The 25,134-nt window shown below is 41.9% G+C and overlaps 1 protein-coding gene across 5 annotated transcripts in view; it reads left to right on the top strand.

Moving 5' to 3' along the window:
- PUDP (pseudouridine 5'-phosphatase) overlaps positions 1 to 25,134 on the top strand; it is a 160,574-nt gene that overhangs the window by 76,803 nt on the left and 58,637 nt on the right. For 2 of the 5 annotated variants that reach the window (XM_064573698.1, XM_064573696.1), the window contains exons 4-5: positions 354 to 470; positions 2,992 to 4,600. The exons of 1 other annotated variant lie outside the window; for it this stretch is intronic. In XM_064573698.1, coding sequence (XP_064429768.1) covers positions 354 to 470; positions 2,992 to 3,168 — 294 coding nt within the window. In that variant the 3' untranslated portion in view covers positions 3,169 to 4,600. Of the gene's footprint in view, positions 1 to 353; positions 471 to 2,991; positions 4,601 to 25,134 lie in introns of those variants that run through there. 2 more of the 5 variants (XR_010406015.1, XM_064573697.1) reach the window with 2 other exon arrangements.

The raw sequence follows: 25,134 nt of genomic DNA, 5'->3' as shown, positions 1-25,134 counted from the left end.
GGTGTGACGGGTAGAAACCACACAGAGTTATTTGGGTATTTGAATAAAACACATTCTTCCTGCCTTTATGTGTGCAAGATCTGAACTGTGTTATTCTAGCTTATATCTTTCAATGGTTTTATGACCTTTGAGTGCTGTGATTAATAGGCAGAGTTGTTTCGGGCAACTTTCAAAGATTTATTTTTAGGTTTCAGTAGGTAGATAAGCTATGCTAGGACTATTCATAAAATGTCTAGGTGTTTAGGCACTGGGCACTTTTTCCCCATGCGTGGTCCTTAGAAGCACATTAGATCTTAGGAATCAAGACACAGGCCAGAAGGAAGACATAAAAGGCTTTTGCAACGTTTTTATAGGTGCTTCGAAATACAGGAGTTGTTCTGCTTTGTGGTTCTGGTCTCAGAAGACTCCGGAGAACGTGTACCGTTCCAGATGCTGTGGCATCAGGAGGAATCCAGTCCCGGACGCAGCAGGTGGGGAGGCTGGCCATGCAGACTCAGCACCGGCGTGGTTCTCGGCAGTGTGCATGTTTGCTGTGCATCTGCTGTCCTGCGTGTGCTGCCCCAGTTACTCTGCAGGGAGAGCAGCCTGGGCACGGATGCTCCCCAGACGTTCCGCTGTTCTTTGTGTCTTCCAAGGTTCTGCACTCTCATGTGCGCCAGACACATCACAGTTCAGATCTCAGTGCCGTATCTGGGTGATTGATTCTAAAATTAGTGGGGACAAGTTACGAATAGAAAACAGAGAAACCAACGTGATGTGCACACCGTAGGAAATGGTCACACTTTGCGAAAGAGGATTGCCAGGTGTGCTCTGTGCCGTGGCCATAAATGCCCGCGAAGCTTTTCCTCATCACTCTTAATCCCTCCTGCTTTGTCCTGGAGTGCAAACAATGGCATTTGGAGGGAGCTCTCAGGTGTGGGTGCTCTCTGCAGCGTTCTGGGCCTTCTTTTTGGTTTCTGAGGCACCACATCTCCCTCCCACCTGGCCGCCCACCAGTGTCCCTCGGAAGGAGCTGCACAATGCAAAGCAAAAGCTTTTATGACTTTCGCCAAGCACAGTTACCCCAAGGGATCAGCAAAATCTCTTCCTCTGTTCCGACTGACATTTCACAGGTGGACTGCACAAAGCTTCCAAATCCTCAGAGAACATACGGCGTCATTCGAAACCACAATGCCACTGGACATTTAGTGCCCATCCATGGTCCCAGATAAAACAATCGAAGACATTTAGAATGCAATTAGGTCTTAAGTGTGAAGAGGCAGGGATGGAAATGTCACTAAGAAGAAGTCTCTGAGGCAGAGCTAAAGAACAAAACTAAGCAGACTCAATCCGACTCAGATGGAAACCATTGACTCAGGGTGGAAGCCAAGAGCTTGAAAAAGAACCCAGGGGCCTTTGTAAGTTCTCAGAACAAAGGCAAAAGGACTGCATGTACTGTTTCTCTAAATCTGCCTGGTTTAGTGCTCAAAGGCCCATTTCCGGGGCAAACCAGCTTCCTCTGTGAGGGTAGCCTCGTGCTGACCCTGAGGTGTCCTGATGATACGTAGGGCTTCACTGGGTCCTTACTTCTGCCTCATAGGGGAGACGGCTCACATCTCTTAGCCCCAGGCCGGAGGGAAGGAGGGGGAAGGGAAAAGGAAAGAGTCAGTGTACCTGCTCCAGAACACCACCAGGAAAGGCCGTAGGTGTGTCTGTGTTTGAATGTACATGAGTGTTAATGAGTGTGCACATGTGTATCTGCGTGCGGGTTTCTGAGTCTGATGTGCATGTCTGTGAGTGTGGGTGCCTGAGTGTGTGTGAGTTTGTGCACAGGTGTGCCTGAGTGCCAGTTCCTTTGTGTGTGAGTGTAAGAGTCTGTGCACTTGTGTTTGTGTGATTGAGTGCGAATGTGTAGGTATTTTCCAGGGACCTCAAGGCCCCAGAGAATGCAGAACTTGCAGTGTCACACTGCACCCAGAGCAGTGTCCCTGAGCCTTGCCGGGTCACCAGCAGAGTGAGCTGCCACTACCCATCGGGGACAGAGTTCTCGTGGTAAGAGGAGGGGGACAAGGGTTTGGGAAGGTGGAAAGGTGTGACCTTGGCACCTGCTGGCAGCTAGGGGTCAGTTGAGGGCAACAGTGGGAACAGTGGGGGAGCATCTCACAGCCATGACTGGAGCCCCCTTTACACATGTCTGGCCCCTACAGAGTAGAATCTTCACTGAAGAGAATGAAACTGTTTCAGGAATGAGGGAGCTTTCTAGGTACGTGTCTTCCTGCATAGAGAGTGATGTTGGATGACTAGCTGATCTACCCATTCATAGACTTAGGATCTGTCGTTTGGAGAGTCCCAGGGCGTTGTTCGTGGGATTGAATGTTTAGGAGCTGCCTGATAAACACAGTGCACAGAGACCCTGTTTTAAATGTGGGTGTCTGACGGGGTGGCAGTCGTCCTGATAATAGGGTGGGTTTGCACAGTACGTCAGAGGAGATGCCGCTCCTGGCAGCTGGTCTTGGTGCTGGAGATTTTTGCTGCATGCCTTGTGCACACACAGAGCCACTCACTTTCCACACTGCAGTTCCTGAAACATTTCAGCTCTGGAGTGACTTCATGTTTAAAACATGTGTTTCCCCCCCCACACACACTTTACTGTAGTGCTCTGAATGTTCAATTATTGATGGCACAGATCTGTATGATTCCAAGAAAACATTAACCCAGCATCCTGTCTTGCCATCCACCCGCACCACGTGTCGCTAGCGCCTTGGCAGCAGGGACGGAACGCGGTCCCCTGTGAAGTCACGGCTGTGGGAAGCCCGCGGGCCCGTGGGTAAAACCCAGTGTGCTGGCCTGACCGCGGTTCACAAACTGGAAAGCCTCCCCTTCATCTCTGTGTCCATGTATACCGTAGCAACACCGCTGAGCAGGTCAATAATAAAAATCATGAAAACCCAGTCTAGCTGCCGGCTTACGGAAAAGGCCGTCTCAACCTTGTCTTTCTTCCTCACCCTACAGTGCCTCGTGTTTGAAGACGCTCCCAATGGCGTGGAGGCGGCCCTTGCAGCCGGCATGCAGGTGGTCATGGTTCCAGATAGGAACTTGCACCGACACCTGACGTCCAAAGCCACCCTGGTGCTGGATTCCCTGCAGGACTTCCAGCCTGAGCTGTTTGGTTTGCCGCCCTTCGAATGAGCGGCCCGCCATGCCTCCCTGGGCGCCACGGGTGACCCACGGCACCTGAGCGGTCCTTCCAGCCCGTGAGGTTGGCCTTCTAGCCCGTGTGGGCTCGGCCTCTCCTGACGAGTGCTGACAAACCTCAACATCCCAGCTGAGAGACAGCAAAGCAGTCACAGCCCAGAACAGAGACGGAAACGCTCATTTGCATAATCATACGGGAATGATCATTCAATGTTACTGCATTTGAATAGTCATGTAATAGTCATGTGCGGCAGATACACATGCATACACGTGCTTGTTTGTGAGTGCTCCTGCATGTGTGTGTATATGTGCCTGTGTATTTATACATACTTATACATATATATGTAAAATGCTTCCTTTCCCAAGACAAAATTAAATTTTATTTGTGTTCATTTCTTTTCCTTTTCAGTTTTTCTAAACCCTGGCTAGAAACAGTTAAATATGTGTACATGCATCTATGTGCTCACATATATGTGTATATATATGTATGTACAGATAGATTATATTTATATACTTCCTATACAACTTCACTTTTTTAAGTGTTAGTCGTAATGTGCTATAGCAGCTGATAGGAGTGAGATCATATCTGCATTTCATTTGCAATCTGAGTGGAAACACCACGTCATGTACGAGCCCTGAGAAATCATTCTCCTTATTAGCAAAATGGACCATCTTTCTGTGCCCTAGAAACCTCTCTGTGGACCTCCACTCAGAGGCCATGCCCTCAAAACCTCTCTGTGGACCTCCACTCAGGCCATGCCCTCAAATCCTCTCTGTGGACCTCCACTCAGAGGGCTACTCTGAACAGTGCCATTGGCAGTTTGTTTTCAGTATGAAGATAACTGTGGCCTGTATCTTACTTACATCTACGAGCATGTCCACATTTGAGGATGTGGTTTCTACCTCACAAAAAACCATCCCCCTTCTCTAAAAACAGACATATTTCTAACACAGCCTTTGATGCAAATATAATTTGAATTCAGAATACATACCTAGTGTGACCGAGAGCCTTATTAACACATTTCTGGGGTCATTTATCTGATGACATCACACTTTGGCAGTGAACTCCTTTTACTGGATTTACTCGGCCTTTTGTAGCGGGAATGTTGAGAAAGGCATTGGAATATGGGAAGAACTCATTCCCTGGGTGCACCCTGCCTGCTGATGTGTCACTGATTGTCATGGAGCTAATTTCCAACTGGGAGTGGTAGCAAAGTCATGGTAATGAATGCGAATGTGCCCAGTGTTGGTTGTCTGTTGATGGTTGCCTCTGGCTGTTGATCAGTTTTATATATTCAGCAAATTCATTTCCGCATTATTGATCATCAGTGTACGGGTCTGTTCTCTCGATTCTCCCTCAAACTGGTTGTAACATCTTACTGGATCCCTCACCAGTTAATTGAGTTGAATAAAATCCTTGACATCAGTTCACATTGTGTATGGGAGTTTGATTTTACCTTTTTTTTTTTTAATTATCCTTTAACAAATGCAAGACATAAGTGTGACTCTTTGACCTGTTTTTTTAAAAAGCCAAACAGCACTCACACTGTAAAATGGCATTTATATATTGTAAGGGAAACATTAGTGCCTTTGAGAGCAGTAAACGAAAGGTCTCTATGAAATTATCACTTGTTGGATTTGATATCTCCTTCTTCCAAAATATGTCTGTTTTCTAATCCTTAAGGCATTTTGCATGAAGAACACAAAGTGCTCTCATGCTTCTCTCAAAGATTTAGCTCTAGATCAATGTGCACTTTCCTCTAGGGTAAATTTGATCTCACATACGTTGTTCTTACTTTTGCTGTTATGACCAAGGCGAAACTCTTATTTTTTTGTACAAAGGAAAATACTGGCTGTTGGCCAAGGTACACGTGGTCTTTCTTATTCTCCTACATCAGCCTCATTGCCCCAGTGCCTGTTAGTGATGACATCCCACTAACGACCCATCAGTTTCACAGAGGAATAATAATAATGCCAATTTAGACCAGGGTGACTCCTGCCAAGAAAGTTGCTCTGTTGGGGACATGCAGGGATTAATGGCTGCTATACGGTGTTCCCCTAGCAGGCAGCTAGCATTTACCCACCCACTGCACCTCCTTTGGAAGCATTTGGTATTGATGACAGCCCCTGAGATGTGATACAATCAGTCTCTTCTTAATTCCTCTTCAGTGAAACAGCCTCAACACTTTTAAGAACGTACTAATGACTACATATTAGGGTTCTTCTTCCCAGTACTCCCTCACTTGGGAGTTCAGTGAGCTATGGGAGAGAAAGGAGGTCTGGAAGACACCTGCTTTACCCTGAAGAGAATTTGCCTTATGAAGACATATGGATCGTCTCTGCTCTGCAAACAGTGATCCGTTCTTGGCCACTGAAGTTCCTCTTCCTTTGAATATAATAGTTGGACACTAAATTTGCCGTGTTTTGGATGGTGTTACTGATTTTTAAAAACAAATTTGCACATGATAACCGAGTTTTATAATAAAAAAGATATGTGTATTAACTCCTTTGCTTCATGTTGTATACCCTCTCCTATTCCACAGGATAAAATGCAAACCTCCTTGGCCTCATATGGAGGCTTTCTGACCTAAGTCTATCCCCAGCAAAGCAAAGGATTTCAGATTACATAGAGTTCAATTCAGATCCCGGCTCCACCACTAAAAAGTTGTGTTGCCTCATTTTGCTCCATTTCTACCTCAGATTCTTTACCCGTGAAATGGGGGTAATGCACACTCTGGGGTGTTGGTCTGAAGAACGGGCTGACGTCACACATGGAACGAGAATACCAAACACAGAATGGATGGTTTAGTGAACGGCACTTTACAATCACTGTTTCAGATCATGTGGCATTTTCCAGCAGTTTCCATGGTTTGAAGATACTTGGTTTACAAAGGACATTTAGTGATTGAAGACCGGATCTTCAGAACACCTAAAAATATTCTGGTTTCTTGTGAGTCTCTTTAACAGTATCTTGTGCACATAGCACTTTTATCTCCTTCATTAGGCACAGGATGTGTATCCTGGTTGTAATGTTTCATCAGAAAAAATCCTCTGTTAATGCAGAACCGAGTAAGAGCCCATCCGAGGGTATTTATCAAGTCTGCAAAAGGCGGGGAGGTAGAAATGTAAGACTTGCACTCAGGTCAACGTGTTGCCTCACCTGATTTGGTTGCTCCTCAAATCAGCTAACTTTTTCTGTGCATCTTTTGACCCAAGTGGCTTTTGAAGGACTTAATAGTTACCTCTCTCTTCCTGGTTCTCCACAGGATGACAAGTGCCTGACATAAAGTTGTTTTGGAGACTGTCAGACTATCCCATTAGTATTAAGGCATTGTATGAAAGCATTGCTTTTTGTTGACTGAAACCCATGATTGCCAAATTCTACCTGCATTTCTCCAACATCGCATATGAAATGAGTACTTTACATTAAACTATTAGCAATTATTTACCATAATGTTAATAATATATTTCTGTAGGGCATAAAAATCATAAAGAACTATTTAAATATCTTAATGTTCTCTAGTTTCTTAACAAGCATGAGGCCTTGGAAACATGCCATCAAATACATTGACTTAAGAAAATCCTTGTCAAAGGGATAGGGAATTCATATGTAATGCTAAGTCACTTAAAATGGCATATTTTCAAAATCCACTCTAGGAATGAGTGGGTATGCATTTGATATTCAAAGTCTTAGTAAATTATGGATCGATATTTAACTAAACAATAGTTATTTTTCTGTAAGTCATGTCAATTCTATAGTTGGTAGTAAAGAACACATTCCATGTGAAAGTCAGAAACAAAAAAGGAAGCCAACTTATGCGTAAACTTTTATGATTGTTCTAGAAATCCCAGTCAATGAGTAACAGCATTGAGTGTTTACATAGATGGGTTTCACAATGACAAATTATCTCAGTTATTTGTCTAAACATGTCTGTCTCACCACTGTTTAAGGCTGTCTTCACTGGTTATTAAATTGTGGTTTGAAATTAAATTTCCTCTTACCGTTTAAAGATACAGTTTCTGTTATCTGACTTCCATCGTTCTGATTAAATTACCTACATTTGAGAGCAATCCGTCTCTTTCCTCCAGCTGCTGCTAATATTTTCTTTATGATCTTTGGCCTCCCGAGGAATGGCTTGCTTTGTTTTGATCTTGTGTGCACTTTATACAGCTCCCTGAGTCTGTGCCTTGCTTTATGTATCACTGAACTTCTCAGTCATCACCCAGGCTCGCCTCTTGGGGTCCCTTCCATATAAGCAAAGAGAAAGGGTGAAGTCTTGGCAGTGCATGTAATCAGTGAGTCATGCCCAAGCCTGGGTTGTACCACCAAGGAGAGGGCTCGGGGACTGCACAGCTTGAGTGCGCCGGCAGGACAGGTAAGAAACCAGTGCTAGCTGGGCCTTAGGGATGACTTGGAAGCAGAGCACACACACCTAAAAAGGATTAGAATTCTAACATAGCCCAGAGGCCAGACACAGTGATACCAGCCAGGAAAAGTCAACCACCCAGAGTCAAGTACACCAGTAGTCAGAAATCCAGAGAACCAAGACAGCCAAGAACCAGGGGATCCACAGAAGGCCCAGGACAGAGCACCAGCAGAGCCTGTGTCCCTGGAGGGAACCTTTCCTTCCTTCGCCTCTGCTCTGTGGGTGCATGCTCTGTGTCTTCTCTGAAGGCAAAACCAAGACCCTATTGGCTCCTATAGAAAAGCGCTTACCTTGAGAAGAAAGGCAAAGAGCCAGATAGTTGCTGAAATATGAAAAACTCAAAACAGTTTTAATTAGGATGAAGTATTCACATATGCAGATCACTTGAAAATTGCAAAACACTCTAAATTTCTGCATAAACTAGGTCGTCTAGCATTTGTTGAGAGTGCTCATCATGAGCTAGGCACTTTTTATTTATGAACGTACATCCTTGCCTTTTGCTTTGCTCTTTTTGTTTCTGTGTGCTCTGTGTAGTGGCTGAGAGTACTCCCAGCTTCCCCTCTCTTACCTCTAAGGGAAGCGACTCATCATTAGGTTATGTAACTCAAAAGTCCACTTGGTTATGAAGTGGTGGGGCTGAGGATCAGGGTCATAAAGTTACACTCCCTTCATGCTGCAGAAAATGTAGCTGTTCCCAACATAATTATCTTTAACCATAGGGAAAGAAATAAGTTTTCTTGGTAGTTAGAGTAAAAAAAGGGATGTTTGATGTCCTGTAATCACCTTCCTGGTGTAGACCCAGCCCATACGGGTGCTGCCTGGGAACAGTGGATCCTACATTTAAAGATAGCTATCTACTCACACTGTCTAAGGCCTCACAGAACACATGCTTGCCTTAGCTGCACTAGCAATTTTTATCAAGAAAGATACTTTGTTTAAACAAGCTTGAGATGCCCTCTAATTGGGGAAATATTAAGGTCTTTGGATGGTACCACTTGTCTATGCATGAGACAGCTCCCTCATTACTTTGGTCTTTGGTATTCTCAACTTATCTCCAGAAAACACTGAAAAATATCATTCTTGAGTGCCATCTCTTTGTAAGTACTTCTCGGGCCTGTGTGTGATGAGCTGTTTGTTCTCTGCTGATGTTCTTACCAATGCCTAGTTGTGTTGATGAAGCAAGTTGTTTGCCAGTTCAAGCCCAGAACTGAGTTAACAAAGTTTGCGGGTGTTTCCAGCCACACTGCAGGTCACCGAGAGTCATCCCTTTCCCAGACTCTCCAGTTCCTTAGGAATGGCGTGTGGTTATTCCAAAGGAGGGTGTCGTGAAGGCCTCTCAAGGATTAAGACTGAGGCTTTTCACCCATCACTCCCCTCCCTTAGACTATTTCCAACATAGGTTCTATTCTCTACCTTGATTTCTTTCCTCCAAACTGCTATTTGCAAATGGCCCATCCCACCACCACCTCACCGCATCCAGGGAAAATTCTCCATTAGGATGATGGAAGTCAGCCTTGGGCCCATTGCTTAAATGGTTCCCAGGGTCCCAGTGACGGCCCCAGAGACAGGCGGATCAAGTCCTGTGACAGTGCCTGCAGACCCATGAGCTGCCTACTCCTTCATGTTAGCTATGAACACTCACCTGCCATTCTCTGGCCAGAACCTCCTTGAAGAAATAGCTCAGCATGTGTCCCAAGAGTTCGAGGGGAAAAGAAAGTGCCACCCAATTCCCCTGACTGTTTTGGTTCCCATCTGTAAACGAGATGGATGTGGCCCAGACTCCTCCATGCAACTTGTAATTTAGTATAGGACACACAGTAAGGAATCACACACATAAAGGTGCAATTGTAAATTGTCACAAACACTGCAGAGTGACAGAGCAGGATCTAAGAACAGCAGTGAGTACCTAATTTCATTTGGGGCTTACAGGGTCAAGGAGACCTGGCCAGTTTCTGAAAAAGTACAGCAAATATTGCCCATACAACCCAGCAATCCACTCTTAGGTGTCTGCCTGAGAGAAAGGAAAACGTCCACCCACACAAAAACTTGTACACAAATGTTCATAGCAGCATTTTTTTGTAGCCGTCAAGGGAGGAAAGTACAGAAGCCATCAGAAGAGAAAGTCTTGGTAGAAGTTGGCTCTTTGATGAAGTTCCACAAATTCCAATGTTATTGGCACTTTTAACCAACACCCATGTGTTGTTCTAATTAGCTTATATAAAAGTATCTTCCTTTATTTCTAACCAATGATGTAATTTGGACAAATGATCAATGAAGATCTCTATGAGGTATTTAGAGTATGCCCAATGAATCAATGGACTCAGTCCATTTTCTAGTATAACAGATGTGCACTTTTAAATGTCATTAGCAGGCTTAGCAATGCGTGATGTTGCTGAGAAGAACCTACAGAGGTGACAGAGTGGGAAGAAGGAGCTCAAATCACTTCTTGCTTTATATTATATTACTATTGACATTGTGGTTCTGTAGTTTGGCAAGATATGGCAATACCCAGCTTGAAGGAATCTATATACCTTTCTGAGAGCCTCGGTCTTAATAGATGAGAAGGTGCCCCATGAAAACAGGTAGAAAGGAATTGGCGGTGGCACCTAGGACAAGCCTAAAGAGCATTTCATCAAAGTGAAGGTCAACCTTCCAGTGTTGCCAAAAGACCAAGAAAGATCAGGACAGAGGACAGACATAGGGTTTGGTTATCTGTGCTTGGACACATCAGCCCAGGGGACTGGTGGGAGTTAAGAGCAGACTGCAGAAGAGTAAAGTGAAGCAGAGATCGCAAATGGAGACTGCAGAGAGGAAAGAAATGGGGCTGTCAGTACAGGGCAGGAAGAATCCAGGAGGGAGTCCTTTGTGTTTGTGGGAGTTCGGTGTGGAATGAAAGTCTGAAAGCAGAAAGAGGGGCAGAGCTTCTCAGCTCCAGATGGTGAAGATTCTCGTGAAGGAACCTCAGCTTTGTCCTAAAGTAATAAGGATCCATAGGAGATGCACAGAGTTTCCATTTGTCTTTCAAGAAGTGAAGCCTCCAGGAGAGAGGGAAGGAAAGAAGAGGCTGAGAGTCTAGCCTGGTGGAGGTGAGGCACAGAGGAAGGAACTCCCCTTGAATCATACTGGCATGTTCCCATAAAATCCATTTAACCCCACAAACCCAACACAGCCCACTAACTAAAATTCTCTCTCATTGCCACGCTCCCCAGTTCTTGAGATGGCACTCATCAGAAGCCACGTGTGTTTACAGGTCCACCAAGGAAGCAGCCACATGCTTGCATGATTTAAGCACCCTCAAAATACTTCCCACCTGCCAAATCTCACTTCCTGCACCGAAGGGAGCTCATTCTTGCTCTCCAGTGGTCTGCATTCTATGCAAAAGTCCATGCCCACAGTGTCAAATGCGTCCGTTAATCCCCTTGTGAAAATGCAAATACCCCTAAGAGGGTGAGTCCCCTCTTCACCTCCTTAATCAGATTGCTTCCTGCTCGTTTTTTTTTTAGCAGAGAACTGCTCACCAGAGGGAATCAGTTGTTGATGCAGGAGGGTGGATAGTGAAGGGCTTTTGACTAGGAAGCTTGGGAGCAGAGAAGTAGGTTTGAGTGGGCACTTCACGGGATGCTGGAGAGGTTGAGGGTAACAGGAGTCCAGCTAGGAAAGGAGAGAAGAGGGATGCCACAAGGTAGGGCAGGGGCACAGGAAGGGGATGACCATGGGCATCCACCATCTCGCTAGTGCTAGGTCTTGTGATTTGTTGGGTGCAAGAGGTAAGTGTGCGCATAGGCATGTGCAGTTAGGAAGCTTTCATCTGGGCTGCCCGGGGCCTTTCTTGAATATCAGAGGAGCCCGGTAACATTCTTTGTAGTCTAGTAGTGCGTGCCTGCTACTGTTTGTTCAAGCTCTTATTTTTCCTGGAAAACTCAGAGCCTGCTCTCTTCTTTGAAAACTCAGCAAATCCCCCCACGGTGGGCAGCACAAACACAGCAAGATCAGGTTCTGAGAAGCACGTGCCTTTTTATGGGGATGTGTCCCACGGCACTGTTTGGATTTGTGTCCAGCCCTACAGCAGCACACGCTGAATTCAGCTGGCTCTTCTTGAGGGTGGACATAGATTCGGTCAGGATGTTGTGTCCTAAATCACTTCCTAGAGCAGGCTCCAAGCTCTGTGGTGGCACAGAGGCCCACAGCTGGGGCTCTGAAGAGGACGGTGGTTCTATACTGGACCAGTGGGAAGTAGAGATGGGGCTGATTGTGCAGACCAGTGCCCACAGGTAGGGTTGTTACACATTGCCATGAGATCTCCTCCATGCTGAATGTTCAACCTCATTTGGACAAAATATTGAGCTGGGAGATGTCTGTGTGATGTTTTTTGCTGTGCCTCAAGCCCCGTCCTTACCTGTGAAGTTCAGAGGCAGTGCACTGACAGAAAGAAATCTACATATACCTTTTAGGATTGGAACGGTCGCTCTTCCCAGTCATAACGCAAACCAGATGGTGGCTTGGAGAAAATGTCAAAAACGAAGCATTATTCTGTGCTATTTTCTCCACTTACCAGGGTCAGAATTTTCCCGGAAGAGTGCCAGTATTATACCCCCAAAGTATACACTTACCCACAGCAGCATCTATAGAGATAAAGTGTTTGCACTTGCCACTGGGTAGTCATTTCCAATCTGACATCATTATGCATATTTTAAGAAAGTCCTATTACAAAATAAGCTCATAAATATCAGATTAATTCTCAAAGAAGCCTTGGTAATGACTGACTCAAATTGGCCATCCTTTAAAAAAAAGACCTTCCTGCATTAGAAAAGAGGAACAATCGGAGGAAAGAAAAACACTCATCCCAATGGAATATGGAGCCCTGAGTTAAACACAGGATTTATTTCTCCTTTAAGTCTATGATCTTTTCCCCCTAAAGTCACCTTATTTTACTTCAATATAAATCCATTACAATATGAAATTACTAAGTAACGTTAATTTCCACCCAACAATAATGGTATGAATTTTGAGAATTATGTTGGTCTATTTCTCAGTTTTGAAGAACCCTCCTTTTAAACCTTTTATTTTGTTGAAATACATCAACTGGTACAAGAAAGAGGTATCAAAACTCTTATCTTTGTTTAATCATCTTTCCAAAATCACACTTGACCTAATTTTAACTCTGTTTAAAAGGTGATCCTAAGCACCATGAAAATAAGAAGAAGCCCCTACGTGTTCACTCTTGGGGGCTCTCAGGATGATTTATACAACAAATCAGAATCCTTCTTGTATTGCCAACATCAGTCATGCACCCCAGATGGATCCTTCCCTGCCATTTCATGTAAATATCTACTGTGCTCATCTGGGCCAACAGACTTTTTGAACAACAGCGCGTCGAGCTCAAACAGGGAAAATGCACTCTATGGGCAGAATCCAAAGGGAACAGAGAAAATAGAAATTAAGGTAAAAAGAGGGGAAAAATGTATCCTTTGGTACGTTTTGATCAAAATAGCTTTGAAAAAAATCGGCTATCTCTATATGCAATCTAATTGTTTTGCATTAAAGAGAAAAATTACTGTAGTTTATATACTCTCCATCTGATAGAGTTAAAATTCTCCATCAGGTTTGTTCCTATGGCTCTTCATCCTCACTAATAACATTTTCTAGGCTGTCCATAATAGCATCAAGAAGTACATCACTGCTCTCTTTGAGTGTCCTGTGCCCTATATCCGTGACTATTTGAACATATGTTGTTGGATATTCTCTTCAAGTCTTCTCTCTCTGGTATTAAATTCATTGGGGAGAAAAAAAGAAGACCGGATTGCAAGAAAGGAATGGCTTTCAATTTCAAATGGTTATATACATATATGTCTGTCTTGTTTCTTCTATGAAACTAACCCAAAGCAGCCCAGAGACTAAGAAACAATAAAATGTTATCTCTGATGGAACTAGAGATCCTCTAGAGCCCTGGATCACAGTAGGTGCAGAAGGATGGCCAAGTACGTGAGAAATTGGTTGACAATGACAGAGGACACCAAGAGAAGACATCTTTTTCTGCATGACTCAAGAGTTTTCCAAAGTGGGCAGCACCCACTGAAAGGAAAAGCTATGATTCCTTACTTACAACAGTTAGGTCAATGTCCACGGGCTGCCTTTGGAAGCCTCCTTACATCATGCTTCAGTCATGGCATAGGACAGGAGGTAGGGGTAGTTATTAAGAAAAAAGAGCAGAGGGCAGTCTTTGCCCAGAGCAGACTGTGGGTTTGAGTTTGGCAAAGGGACGAGAAATCAGGTGTCACATAGCCTTGCAACTACTAATCTGTAGTGAAGATAAGTTCAAGGAGCAATACCCACACTCAAACATTCAGTGTGACTCCAGATAACTTGCTGTCAGGCTGGAGAAGTCTTAGCCACTGGGCATGCACAGTTAAGAAAACCCCAAGAGACACAGCCTGGGACTTAAGCTGCCCATCACTATTGCTCCTTCTGTCCATTCCCCAAAATTTTGCTCAAGTACCTCATCCATATAGACATCTCCTTCCAACATGAGAAGCGATACTGCTTAAAAAGGTGGTAGCCAGCCAGGGGCCATTAAAAAGATGCTGGGGCACCTGGATGGCTCAGTCAGTTAAGCGTCTGCCTTCGGCTCAGGTCATGATTCCAGGGATCGAGTCCTGCATCGGGCTCCCTGCTAAGCGGGGAGTCTGCTTCTCCCTCTTCCTCTGCCCCTCCAGTCTCCACTTGTGTTCCCTCTCACTCTGCTCTCTCTCTCAAACAAACAAACAAACAAATAAATAATCAATCTTAAAAAGAAAAAAAAGATGCTGCAAGGAAAAACGAACAGGGTAAGACTGATGAAGACATATACCAGAAAGACTACCACACAGCAGCCAAAACTGTGAACCGAGAGATGTGCAGGAAATCAAACCAGTTAAAGAAAATGTTGTTTCTCTGAAATGAGAATTTAAAGAGACATATAGCCTTAGGAAAAACTGTGATAAGACATTACATGGGAGGAAGGAGGCAGAGCCTCAGAAATAAATGAGGATGAAAAGTGAGTATGAGAGAGACAGAAGCAGAGGCACAAAGACAGAAAGACACAAAAACAAACAGACATGAGACAGAAAGAGATAGAAGAGATAGAACATCAGTAAAACTGGTGCCCTGCCAAGATCAAGCATGAATGAAACAGGAAAAGTATTTAAATATGTGATTCAAGGTAAAATTTCTGGAATACATGGAAATTTGAATCTGCAAGGAAAAAAATTGCACGGTGAAACGCAAGGCTGTACTTACATAGATGAATTAACAAATGTTGTAGTAAATTAATGTTATATTAAGTTTTGGAAGGAATTCAATCGAAATTCTGGGAGAAAATCTAGGAATGTAAGATTTGTCTATGTCAGACATGAAGTACTAGTACGCAGTGGAACAATATGTAAAAAATCCTGAAAGGAAGTGTATCAGCTGCAAAAACCTAACCAAAGGCGTCTGTAAGTTTTAAAAGATACCACGGTGTGCAAACGCACACCAATTCAGGGAATGTGTGTTTCTGAAGAAAACGGGCAGAGAGAGAGAGGTCGAATCCTCACTAAACAAGAGCAGCAGGGTGAAAGATTCACTGCAAACATAAAGGATGCATTTAAGTGTAGAACCATCGGAAGCCTGTGCAAATGATGGTCACAGAGCGGAAGATGAATGCCAGCAACCATGGCAATATGGCAGGAATAATGTGACTAACTAAAAACAATCATACCAGCAAGTGCAGTTGGAACTGAAAACAAGATGTACTCAAAGTGAGATGCTGGTGTTTCTCATTTTTAATTCCAGGCGCTCAATGGACATTGTTTTAAAACTCACATCAAACAAACAAACAAAAATATGTATATATATATATATATATATATATATAAGCATATTTAAGTGGATACACGTAACCACCAGAACTAAAAAGAGACTAACATTCTTTCAGTTTATTTTTATTTTTAGTTTTGGGGGTTTTACTTTAGAGAGAGAGCACGCTAGCTCATGCATGTGAGTGGGGTGGAGTAGGGGCAGAAGATAAGGGGGAGAGAGAGAATCTCAAGCAGGCTCCATGCCCAGTGTGGAGCCCGACGAGGGACTCCATCTCACGACCCTAAGATCATGACCTGAGCCAAAATCAAGAGTCACATGCTTAATCGACTGAGCCACCCAGGCGCCCCTATTCTTCCAGATTTTTTTTTGAAGGAAAATCCAGTAGTTCAAACCAAATATACACCATGCCTATTCACTTTGTAAAAATAATTGCATAAGGACTACTGATACCAGTAAAAACAATATTTGAAGACTATACATATTACCTCAAAATAAGAGTAGTAAAATATGTTATCCATTCTTGAGCAGATATTCTGTAGAAAATTTCAGTAGATTTTATTCTAATACAGTGAACATCACCATATTCCTTCTGCCCCAAAGAGTTTGGACCTTACTTGGTAGGCAAGGAAGAACGCGTGGAGGGTTTTCGGCTCCTAATGGGTAAAATCCAATTATTACAAAGATTAGTTTGCATAGAAGATTCTGGAAACCCAATAATTTTGACTCCACTCTTCCTCCTGCTTCCTGAACCGAAGTTAAAAGTTCTGGTTAAGCGGCATAAGATCTCTTGGAAAAGCCCTCGGATATCTACGGAACAGTGAGCAAAGTGTCATCTGGAAAGAGGAATAAGCATTTCTGAGCATTAGTTCATTGCCATTGAAGATCCAGGGACACAATAGGATGGGCAGGAACGCCATAAAGGGCTGAGCGATTTTTTTTTAAATTAATGGACTTTATATTTTTAAATTAAAAAATAGTTACCATACAGTGTTATATTAGTTTCAGGCATACAATATAGTGATTCAATGATTCTATATATTACTCAGTGCTCATCACGACAAGTGCCCTGCTTAATCCCTTTCACCTATTCCCTCCATGCCCCACCCACCTGCCCTCTGGTGACCATCAGTGTGTTCTCCAGAGTTAAGAGTTTGTTTTTCGTTTGTCTCTTTTTTTCCCTTTGTTCATTTGTTTTGTTTCTTAAATTCCTCATATAAGTGAAATCATGGTATTTGTCTTTCTCTGACGGATTTGTTTCACTTTGTATTATACCCTCGCAATCCATTCATTTTGCTATATATGGCAAGATATTCTTTTCTATTGCTGAGTAATGATCTGTTGTGTATATATATCACACCTTCTTTATTCATTCATCTATTGATGGACTCTTGGGTTGCTTCCATATCTTGGCTATAGTAAATAGTGCTGCAATAAACATCAGGGTGCATGTATCTTCTCAAATTAGTGTTTTTGTATTCTTTGGGTAAGTACCCAGTAGAGGAATTGCTGGATCCTATGGTGATTCTATTTTTAATTTTTTGAGGAACCTCCATACTGTTTTCCAGAGTGCCTGCACCAGTTTGCATTCCCACCAACAGTATAAGAGGGTTCCTTGTTCTCCACATCTTCACCAACATTTGTTTCTTGTGTTTTTTATTTTAGCCATTCTGACAGGTGTGATGTGTTATTGTGGTTTTGATTTGCATTTTCCTGATGATTAATGATGTTGAGCATCTTCTCATGTACCTATTGGCCAACTGTATATCTTCTTTAGAGAAATATCTGTTTGTGGCTTCTGCCCATTATTTTTTCCCCTGCTCATTTTTAATTGGGTTATTTGTGGGTTTTTTGTTGTTCAGTTGCATAAATTCTTTATGTATCTTGTGTACTAACCCTCTATTGGATATGTCATTTGCAGGTATCTTCTCCCATTCAGCAGGTTGTTCTTTAGTTTTGTTGATTGTTTCCTTTGCTGTGCAAAAGCTTTTTATTTTAGTTTATTTTTGTGTATGGTATAAGAAAGTGGTCCAATTTCATTCTTTTGCATGTAGCTGTCCAGTTTCCCCAACACAGTTTGTTGAAGAGACTGTCTTTTTCCCACTGTGTATTTTTCCCTCCTTTATCATAGATGAACTGACCATATAATCATGTGTTTATTTCTGGGCTCTATTTTGTTCCATTGATCTATATGTCTGTTTTTGTGCCAGTATTATACTATTTGGATTACAACAGCTTTGCAGTATATCTTGAAATCTGGGATTGTGATACCTCCAGTTTTGTTCTTCTTTTCCAAACTGCTTTGGCTATTCAGGGTTTTTTGTGGTTCCATACAAATTTTAGAATTATTTCTTCTTGGGGTGCCTGGGATGGCTCAGTTAAGTGTCTGCCTTTAGCTCAGGTTATGATCCCAGGGTCCTGGGATCGAGTCCCACATCAGGCTCCTGACTCAGCGGGGAGCCTGCTTCTCCCTGTCCCTCTGCTTCTCCCCCTGCTAATGCTCTCTCTCTCTATCTCTGTGTCTCAAATGAATAAATAAAATCTTTAAAAAAAAAAAAGAATTATTTCTTCTAGTCTGTGAAAAATGCTGTTGGTATTTTGAGAGGGATTGCACTAACTCAGTAGATCACTTTGGATAACATAGACATTTTAACAATATTTGTCCTTCCAATCATGAGCATGGAATATCTTTCCATTTGTGATGTCTTCAATTTCTTTCATTAATGTTTTATAGGTTTTTATCTCTTTGTGCTACTTTATTATTAGTGTATAGAAATGCCACAGATTTCTTTTTTTTTATTTAATTTTTTTTTTGAGAGAGAGAATGAGGAGGGGAGGGGCAGAGGGAGAGAGAGTGAATCTCAAGCAGACTCCCTATGGAACTTGGACCCCAAGGCAGGGCTTGATCTCATGACCCTGAGATCATGACCTGAGCCAAAATCAAGAGTTGGATGCTTAACTGATTGTGCCCCCCAGGCACCCCACTGTGCTACAGATTTCTGTATATTGATTTTGCATCCCGTGACTTTATTGAATTTATTTCTCAGTTCTAGTAGTTTTTTGGTGGAATCTTTAGGGTTTTCTATATATTAGTATCATGTCATCTGTAAGTAGTGAAAGTTTTACTTCCTTACCAATTTGGATGCCTTTTATTTCTCTTTCTTACCTAATTGCTGTGGGAACGATGTCCAGTACTATGTTAAAAAACTGTGGTGCGAGTGGACATCCTTGTCCTATTCCTGATCTTGGGGAAAAAGCTCTCAATTTTTCACCATGGATGATGATGTTAGCTGTGGATTTTTCATCCATTGCATTTATTATGTTGAGGCATATTCCCTCTAAACCTACATTGTTGAGGTTTTTATCATGAATGCATGTTGTATTTTGTCAAATGGTTTTTCTTCATCTATGAAATGATCATATGGTTTTTATCCTTTCTCTTCTTGATGTGATGTATCACATTGATTAGTTCATGGGTGCTGAACCACACTTGCATCCTGGGAATAAATCCCACTTGATCGTGGTGAATGATTTTTTTAATGTATTGTTGGATTCGGTTTGCTTATATTTTGTTCAGGATTTTTGCATCAGGATTTTTGTTCTCTTTTTCTGTAGTGTCTTTATCTGGTTTTGGTATTAGAGTAATGCTGCCCTCATGGAATAAATACAGAAGTTTTTTTTTTTCCTCTTCTAGTTTTTGGAATAGTTTGAGAAGACTAAGTATTAACTCTTTAAATAGTTGGTAGAATTCACCTGTGAAGCCATCTGGTCCTGGCCTTAGTTTTGTTGGGATTTTTTGATGACTGATTCAATCTTATTGCTGATAATGTCTATTCAAACTTTCTATTTCTTCCTGATTCAGTTTTGGGAAGTTACATGTTTTTAGGAATTTTTAGGAATTTCTTCTAGGTAGTCCAATTTGTTGGCATATAATTGTTCATAATATGCTCTTATAATCCTTTGTATTTTTGTGGTGTTGGTTGTTTTTTCTCCTCTTTCATTTCTGATTTTGTTTGAATTCTCCCTCTCTCTCTCCTTCTCTCCCTCCGTCTTTCTCTCTCTCAATGAGTCTGACAAAAGGCTTATCAATTTTGCTTATCTTTTCAAAGAACTGGTTCCTGATTTCATTTATCTGTTCTATTGCATTTCTAGTTTCTATTTCATTTATTTCTGCTCTAATCTTATCTCCGTCCTTCTAATGCTTTGGGGTTTCATTTGTTCTCCTTTTTCTAGCTTCTTTGGGTGTAAGGTCAGGTTATTAGGTTGTTTATTTGAGGGTTTTTGGGGGGTTTTGGGTTTTTTGCTTTTGTTTTGCCTCTTGCGGTAGGCCTGTATTGCTATAATCTTTCCTCTTAGAATAGCTTTCGCTGCATCTGAAAGATTTTGGACCATTGTTTTTTCATTTTCATTTATATACCTATATTTTTTATTTCCTCTTTGATTTCTTGGCTGACCGATTCATTGTTTAGTAACATGTTAACTTCCATGTATTTGTGTTCTTTCCAAATTCTTCTCGTTGTTGATTTCTAGTTTCATAGCATTGTTTGAAAAAGATACATAATAAGACTTAAGTCTTTTTGAACTTTTTGAGACTTGTTTTATGGCTTATTATGTGATCTATTTCAGAGAATGTTCCATGTACATTTGAAAAGAATGTGTATTCCACTGTTTTTGGATGGAACGTTCTGAATATATCTGTTAGGTCCATCTGATCCAGTGTGTCATTCAAAACCATTGTTTCCTTGTTCATTTTCTGTTTGGATGATCTATTCATTGGTGTCAGAGGGGTGTTAAAGTCCCCTACTATTATTATATTACTCTCAATTTCTTCCTTTATGTTTGTTAATAGCTGCTTTATGTATTTGGGTACTCGCATGCTGGGCACATAAATATTTACAATTGTTATATCTTATTGTTGGATTGTTTCTTTTATGATTATGTACTGTTAATGGACTTTATAATTTTTTTAGAAGTTTTAGGGTTATAGAAAACCTGACTGCAAGTACAGAAAGCCTCATATATGTCCATCCTCCCAGTTTCCCCCTCTTATTAACATCTTGTGTTAGTTTGGTGCATATGTTATAATCTATGTGGCAATATTTTTATGTTATTATTAACTGAAGCCTATAGTTTTTGTTAGGGCTCACTGTTGGTGTTGTACATTCTATGGATTTTGACAAGTTATAGTGAATGTCTACCATTGTAGTATCATACAGAATAGGTTTCACTGCCCTAAAAATCCAGTGTCCAGTGTCCCATCTATTCATCCATCCCTCCCACTTAACACCTGGTAACCACAGTTTTTTGTTTGTTGGTTGATTGATTGGTTGTCTTGTTTTGTTTTTTACTGTCTTTATAGTTTTGCCTTTTTCACAATGTCATAGAATTGGGATTGGCTTCTTTCACTTAGCAATATGCTTTTAAAGTTCTGAGGATTTTTAGAACAAAATAAACATTAGTATTAAAGACTGAGAACAATCAGGAATTATATGTTACCTTAAGTTGGGGTCACTTGATTTTTTTAACATTTAACATTAAAGCACTTGCTTTTAAGCAATATCGATGAATGTTTGTTTATTTATGTTTAATGCCAGCCTCATTTGACACATGTATCATATGCATTTTCAAACATATTTTTCATGCATTCATGCAAGAGTTATCGGTTCATTAAACCCTTGCTTGAAAGGAACTTACCACTTTTTTTTCAATTTTTATTATAAATAGTAGGCCATATATGCATAAGGTTTTATCTGAAGAAGGGGGAAAATATATATGCCAATGATATTTGATGGCAATCAAAACATGGTGTATTGAAAGGTTTTTATACACTATATTTTATGTGCATTAATATTCAGTCTTTTATTTTCAATATATTTAATTGGGACATTTATCTGAATGGTTTTCAATTGTGAGTTTACATTGTCTTAAAGAGGTTTACATCCCTTAATTGAAACTATCAAATGCATGAGGAACAAAAATACTATCTTCCTTGAGCTGAAAATACTTGTGCCCATAAACATCACCTATTCAAATCCATCAAGAAATCATGAAATTTTGATATCTAACAGCTCCCTAATCAGAAAAAATATTTCATAATGAAATTAAAATACCCTCTATGATGACAGGAGAATTACAGCTGATATTGTAAAAAAAAGAAAGAAAGAAAGAAAGAAAGAAAGAAAGAAAGAAAGAAAGAAAGAAAGAAAGAAAGAAGAAAAGAAAAACCCAGTTGGACGTTGCAGGTTTTCATGAGCCACAGAATGTCAGCCCATTGGACATGAGCTGTTTTGTTTTCTATTTCACAGCCCTGCATCCAGAAATTTGATTTTGAATATTAAAAACAAGGGCATGGGGATCATGGACCAGTACTGTAATTTTTATAGTTTTGCATATGTGTGTATATATGTATATACATTTGTTTATTTGCATCAACTGAAACTATAGGAAATAGCCACATGGCTGTACAACAGTAATTGGACCCAAGTCTCTAAGAAATGTATGTCTACATAATCTGGGCTAGAAATGACATCCTTTTTCTCTTCTGAATACCTTTTCTAGAAACAGTTGCATGACAGTGATTTCTTTAGGGTACTACTGAAAAATCTCCAAATAGAAATTCAAACTTCTCGTGCAAAAAAATGTTACATAGGTGAATCCAGAAAATGTTTTCATGTTGCTAAGTGGATTGATATCACCACTCATGTTGGTTGGAATGGTTCAACTTCATGTAACATGGTACCTGATGCCACCTGGCTAAAACAATACTGACGTGTACTATTGAAGGAAAGAGAGAGCAGAAGTGGGGCTGGCTTCCTGCTTGGTTGTTTTAGTTGCTCTGAACTGTCCTAAGGATGCAGGGTCTTCCTTTTTCCACTGTGCCCTCACAGATTTGCCTTCCCCTGAAGGTTAGGATGGCTGAAGCAGCAGCAGAGCACACTGTTTCCCTGTTCCCTCTAGGAGGAGAAAAGGGGAACATTGGGTCTTTTCATCAGTCTCATTACCTCAAGTTAAGACATGTGGCCCTCTGTGCCTGGAATTCAGCTGTGGATCCAGGGATATGCACAGATTGGCCTTCAGTCACTAGGATACTCCTCAGGAGTTGGAGATGAGTCCAGTCACTGTTGAGTCTCATGGGCTACTTGTGGAAATGAGGAAGCTTTGAACAACTGGGGCCTGATTAGAAGCAGGAAAGGGAGATGGGAGAGTGGATATTGACTAGGCAGTCTCCATCTCCTGCTCTCCCCTACAAAGGATGCACAGCAGATGATCTGATGTCATGGTCACTCTAGTCCTTGTCCTCAGTAGGCAGCCCAGTGCCATATTGCTTGTTTGGAGTGGAGTATGGGACATCAGATGTGTACCTGATTACATTGGATTGACCACCATACCTCTCTTGAACAGTGAGAAGTACAGCTGGTGAGGTCACAGCACCACTTGGAAGCCCTGCTAGAGTTATAGACCAAAACCCAAAGATGGCCAGAGGCCACCCTCCCCTGGTACTGCCAACTGACGCTGGTCTGTGCTTCCCTGTAGGAGATTTAGGAGACAATCAGCTGTAGGTACTCAGCCTGCTGCGACCCCAGGAAGCAAGAAGGAAACTGAATGAGAACAAGGAAGAGAGTGAAGAGGTCACAGGATAAATGAGAGAGGTGAATTCCAACATTTGTCCATGCTCATCCGGAGCCTCCAACTCCACAAGTCAGATCACTTTACAAGTGTTGAAGCAGCCCCTACTGTCTACTCATATGCTACAATGAAGAGGATCAGTGTGGTTTCCACCCTGCTCACAACTCACAACCCATGGCTCTTATAGTCACTGCTTCTTATCCTAGTCCCCCATCTATTACTCACATAATGCCCACTTTTCAGCACCCCCAAAAGATGTATAAAGGTTACATGTAAGGGCATAGCCATTCCATTCCAATGATGCTAAAGCCATTGCAGCACATCATCCTGAACACATGCAGACTTTGATCCTGTCAAGCTCATTTTATTAAAATCTTTTTTTAAAGATTTTATTTATTTATTTGAGAGACAGACAGGAGCAGGGGGAGGGGCAGAGGGAGAAGCAGACTCCCCGCTGAGCAGGGTGCCTGATGCGGGGCTTGATCCCTGGACCCCAGGATCATGACCTGAGCCAAAGGCAGATGCTTAATCGATCGAGCCACCCAGGCACCCCAAGCTCATTTAAAAGAAGAGCAATTACTTCGTTTAATGTTGTGGAAGATGTTTTGTTGCTTGCCAGTCGGTAGGCTATTAACTCCCCACCTGACTCAAACATAGTCAATTGAGAGTAACAACTATATAAAAAACTATTGTTCTCTCTTTAACATTGACGGGGAAAAGAACACATTTTCATGAGAAATTCCAGCATGGTTTGTCTAGATCCAAACTGCAAATAGAAAGAACTGGAAACATTTTCTGTACTGTGTAAAAATTCATGTGTTCATTCTAGGCTGAATGCCCCCATGCTTCTTCCTACCACTCCCGTAGCCCACGCTCCCGTCCAATTTCTCTCTTATAGTCCCACCCCCACGAATGACACATAGCCAGCTGACCTTTGGTTGCTCCCATCCTTACAAGTCCTGCATGGGCAGCACCATGTTTCATGCTTGGAATGAAGTAGGGAACATCTCAGTGGGGTCACATCACTAATTTTCTAAGAGTGAGGAGAAAACAGATGGAAGGGTGGTTGACAGCTTCATGTATTTTGGGTAACACCTCTCCTTAGTAAAGGGGACAAGAAGAGTGGAGATCTGAGCTCTAGCTGCCATACAGCACCACAGACATTCAGAGGCACTGATAGATTCAGTTCCCCACCCTACCATTTTGTGCCTGGGAGGCACCCACTATCCTGGGAATTTCCCATTACTTTATATTGTGTCTTTTCCATTCATCATTATTCAGGTGTCCCCTTACCTCAAAACAACATTATGGAACTGCCACTAAAAATATGTTGAAATGGGCCAAATTGTGTCCCCCTCCCAAGTCCATATGTGGAAGTTCTATGCCCCAAGACCTCAAAATGGGACTGTATTTGGAAACAGGGTCTTTAAACTGGTGATTAAGGTAAACTGAAGTCATTAGAGTAGACTCTAAGCCAATCCTTATAAGAAGAGAAGATTAGGACGTAGACACACATACAGAAGGACGACCACATGAGGACATGCGGAGAACACAGCGTCTACACTCCAAGGAAAGAGGCATCAGGAGAAACCAACCCTGCCCACACCTGGATCTTGGACTTCTAGCCTCCAGGACTATGACAAATAAATCTCTATTGTTGGTGCTGCCTAGTCTGTGGTATTTTGTTATGGCAGCTTGAGCAGACTAATACAGATACTTATGGAATTGTTTCAGTTCTGGCAAATCTGTAAGTTGAAGTGTTCCTTCTTGCCCATTTCATCTGGTGGCTAGCAGCAGCTGAGTGTTGTTCGGTCCTGTGACCATAGAACTAAGCGCTGTTAACTACCTTGTTGCCAGTTTCCTCCAGCAAAGTGTATTTCTTTAGTACCATTCTTCCTGTCTTCCTGGCCTGACCCATACCTTTCCCTTTGCATCTCTGCATAGACTAGCTGTTCCAGTGTCCCCTGTCCTGACTTCATTGTCTTGCCCCTGGGTAAACTGAAACCTCTCATTGTTGTGGATTAGTCAGAGCAATTTGACAAGAGGGTTAAAAAGCCAGATTTTTTTTTTTTTT

The sequence above is a fragment of the Mirounga angustirostris genome, unplaced genomic scaffold, assembly GCF_029215605.1.
Source record: "Mirounga angustirostris isolate CCGP_5_RB_7025 unplaced genomic scaffold, mMirAng1.0.hap1 SCAF_11, whole genome shotgun sequence".
NCBI classification, from domain to species: domain Eukaryota; kingdom Metazoa; phylum Chordata; class Mammalia; order Carnivora; family Phocidae; genus Mirounga; species Mirounga angustirostris.
Note: the sequence above shows the minus strand (reverse complement) of the source record. Positions and strands in the feature narration are given on the sequence as shown.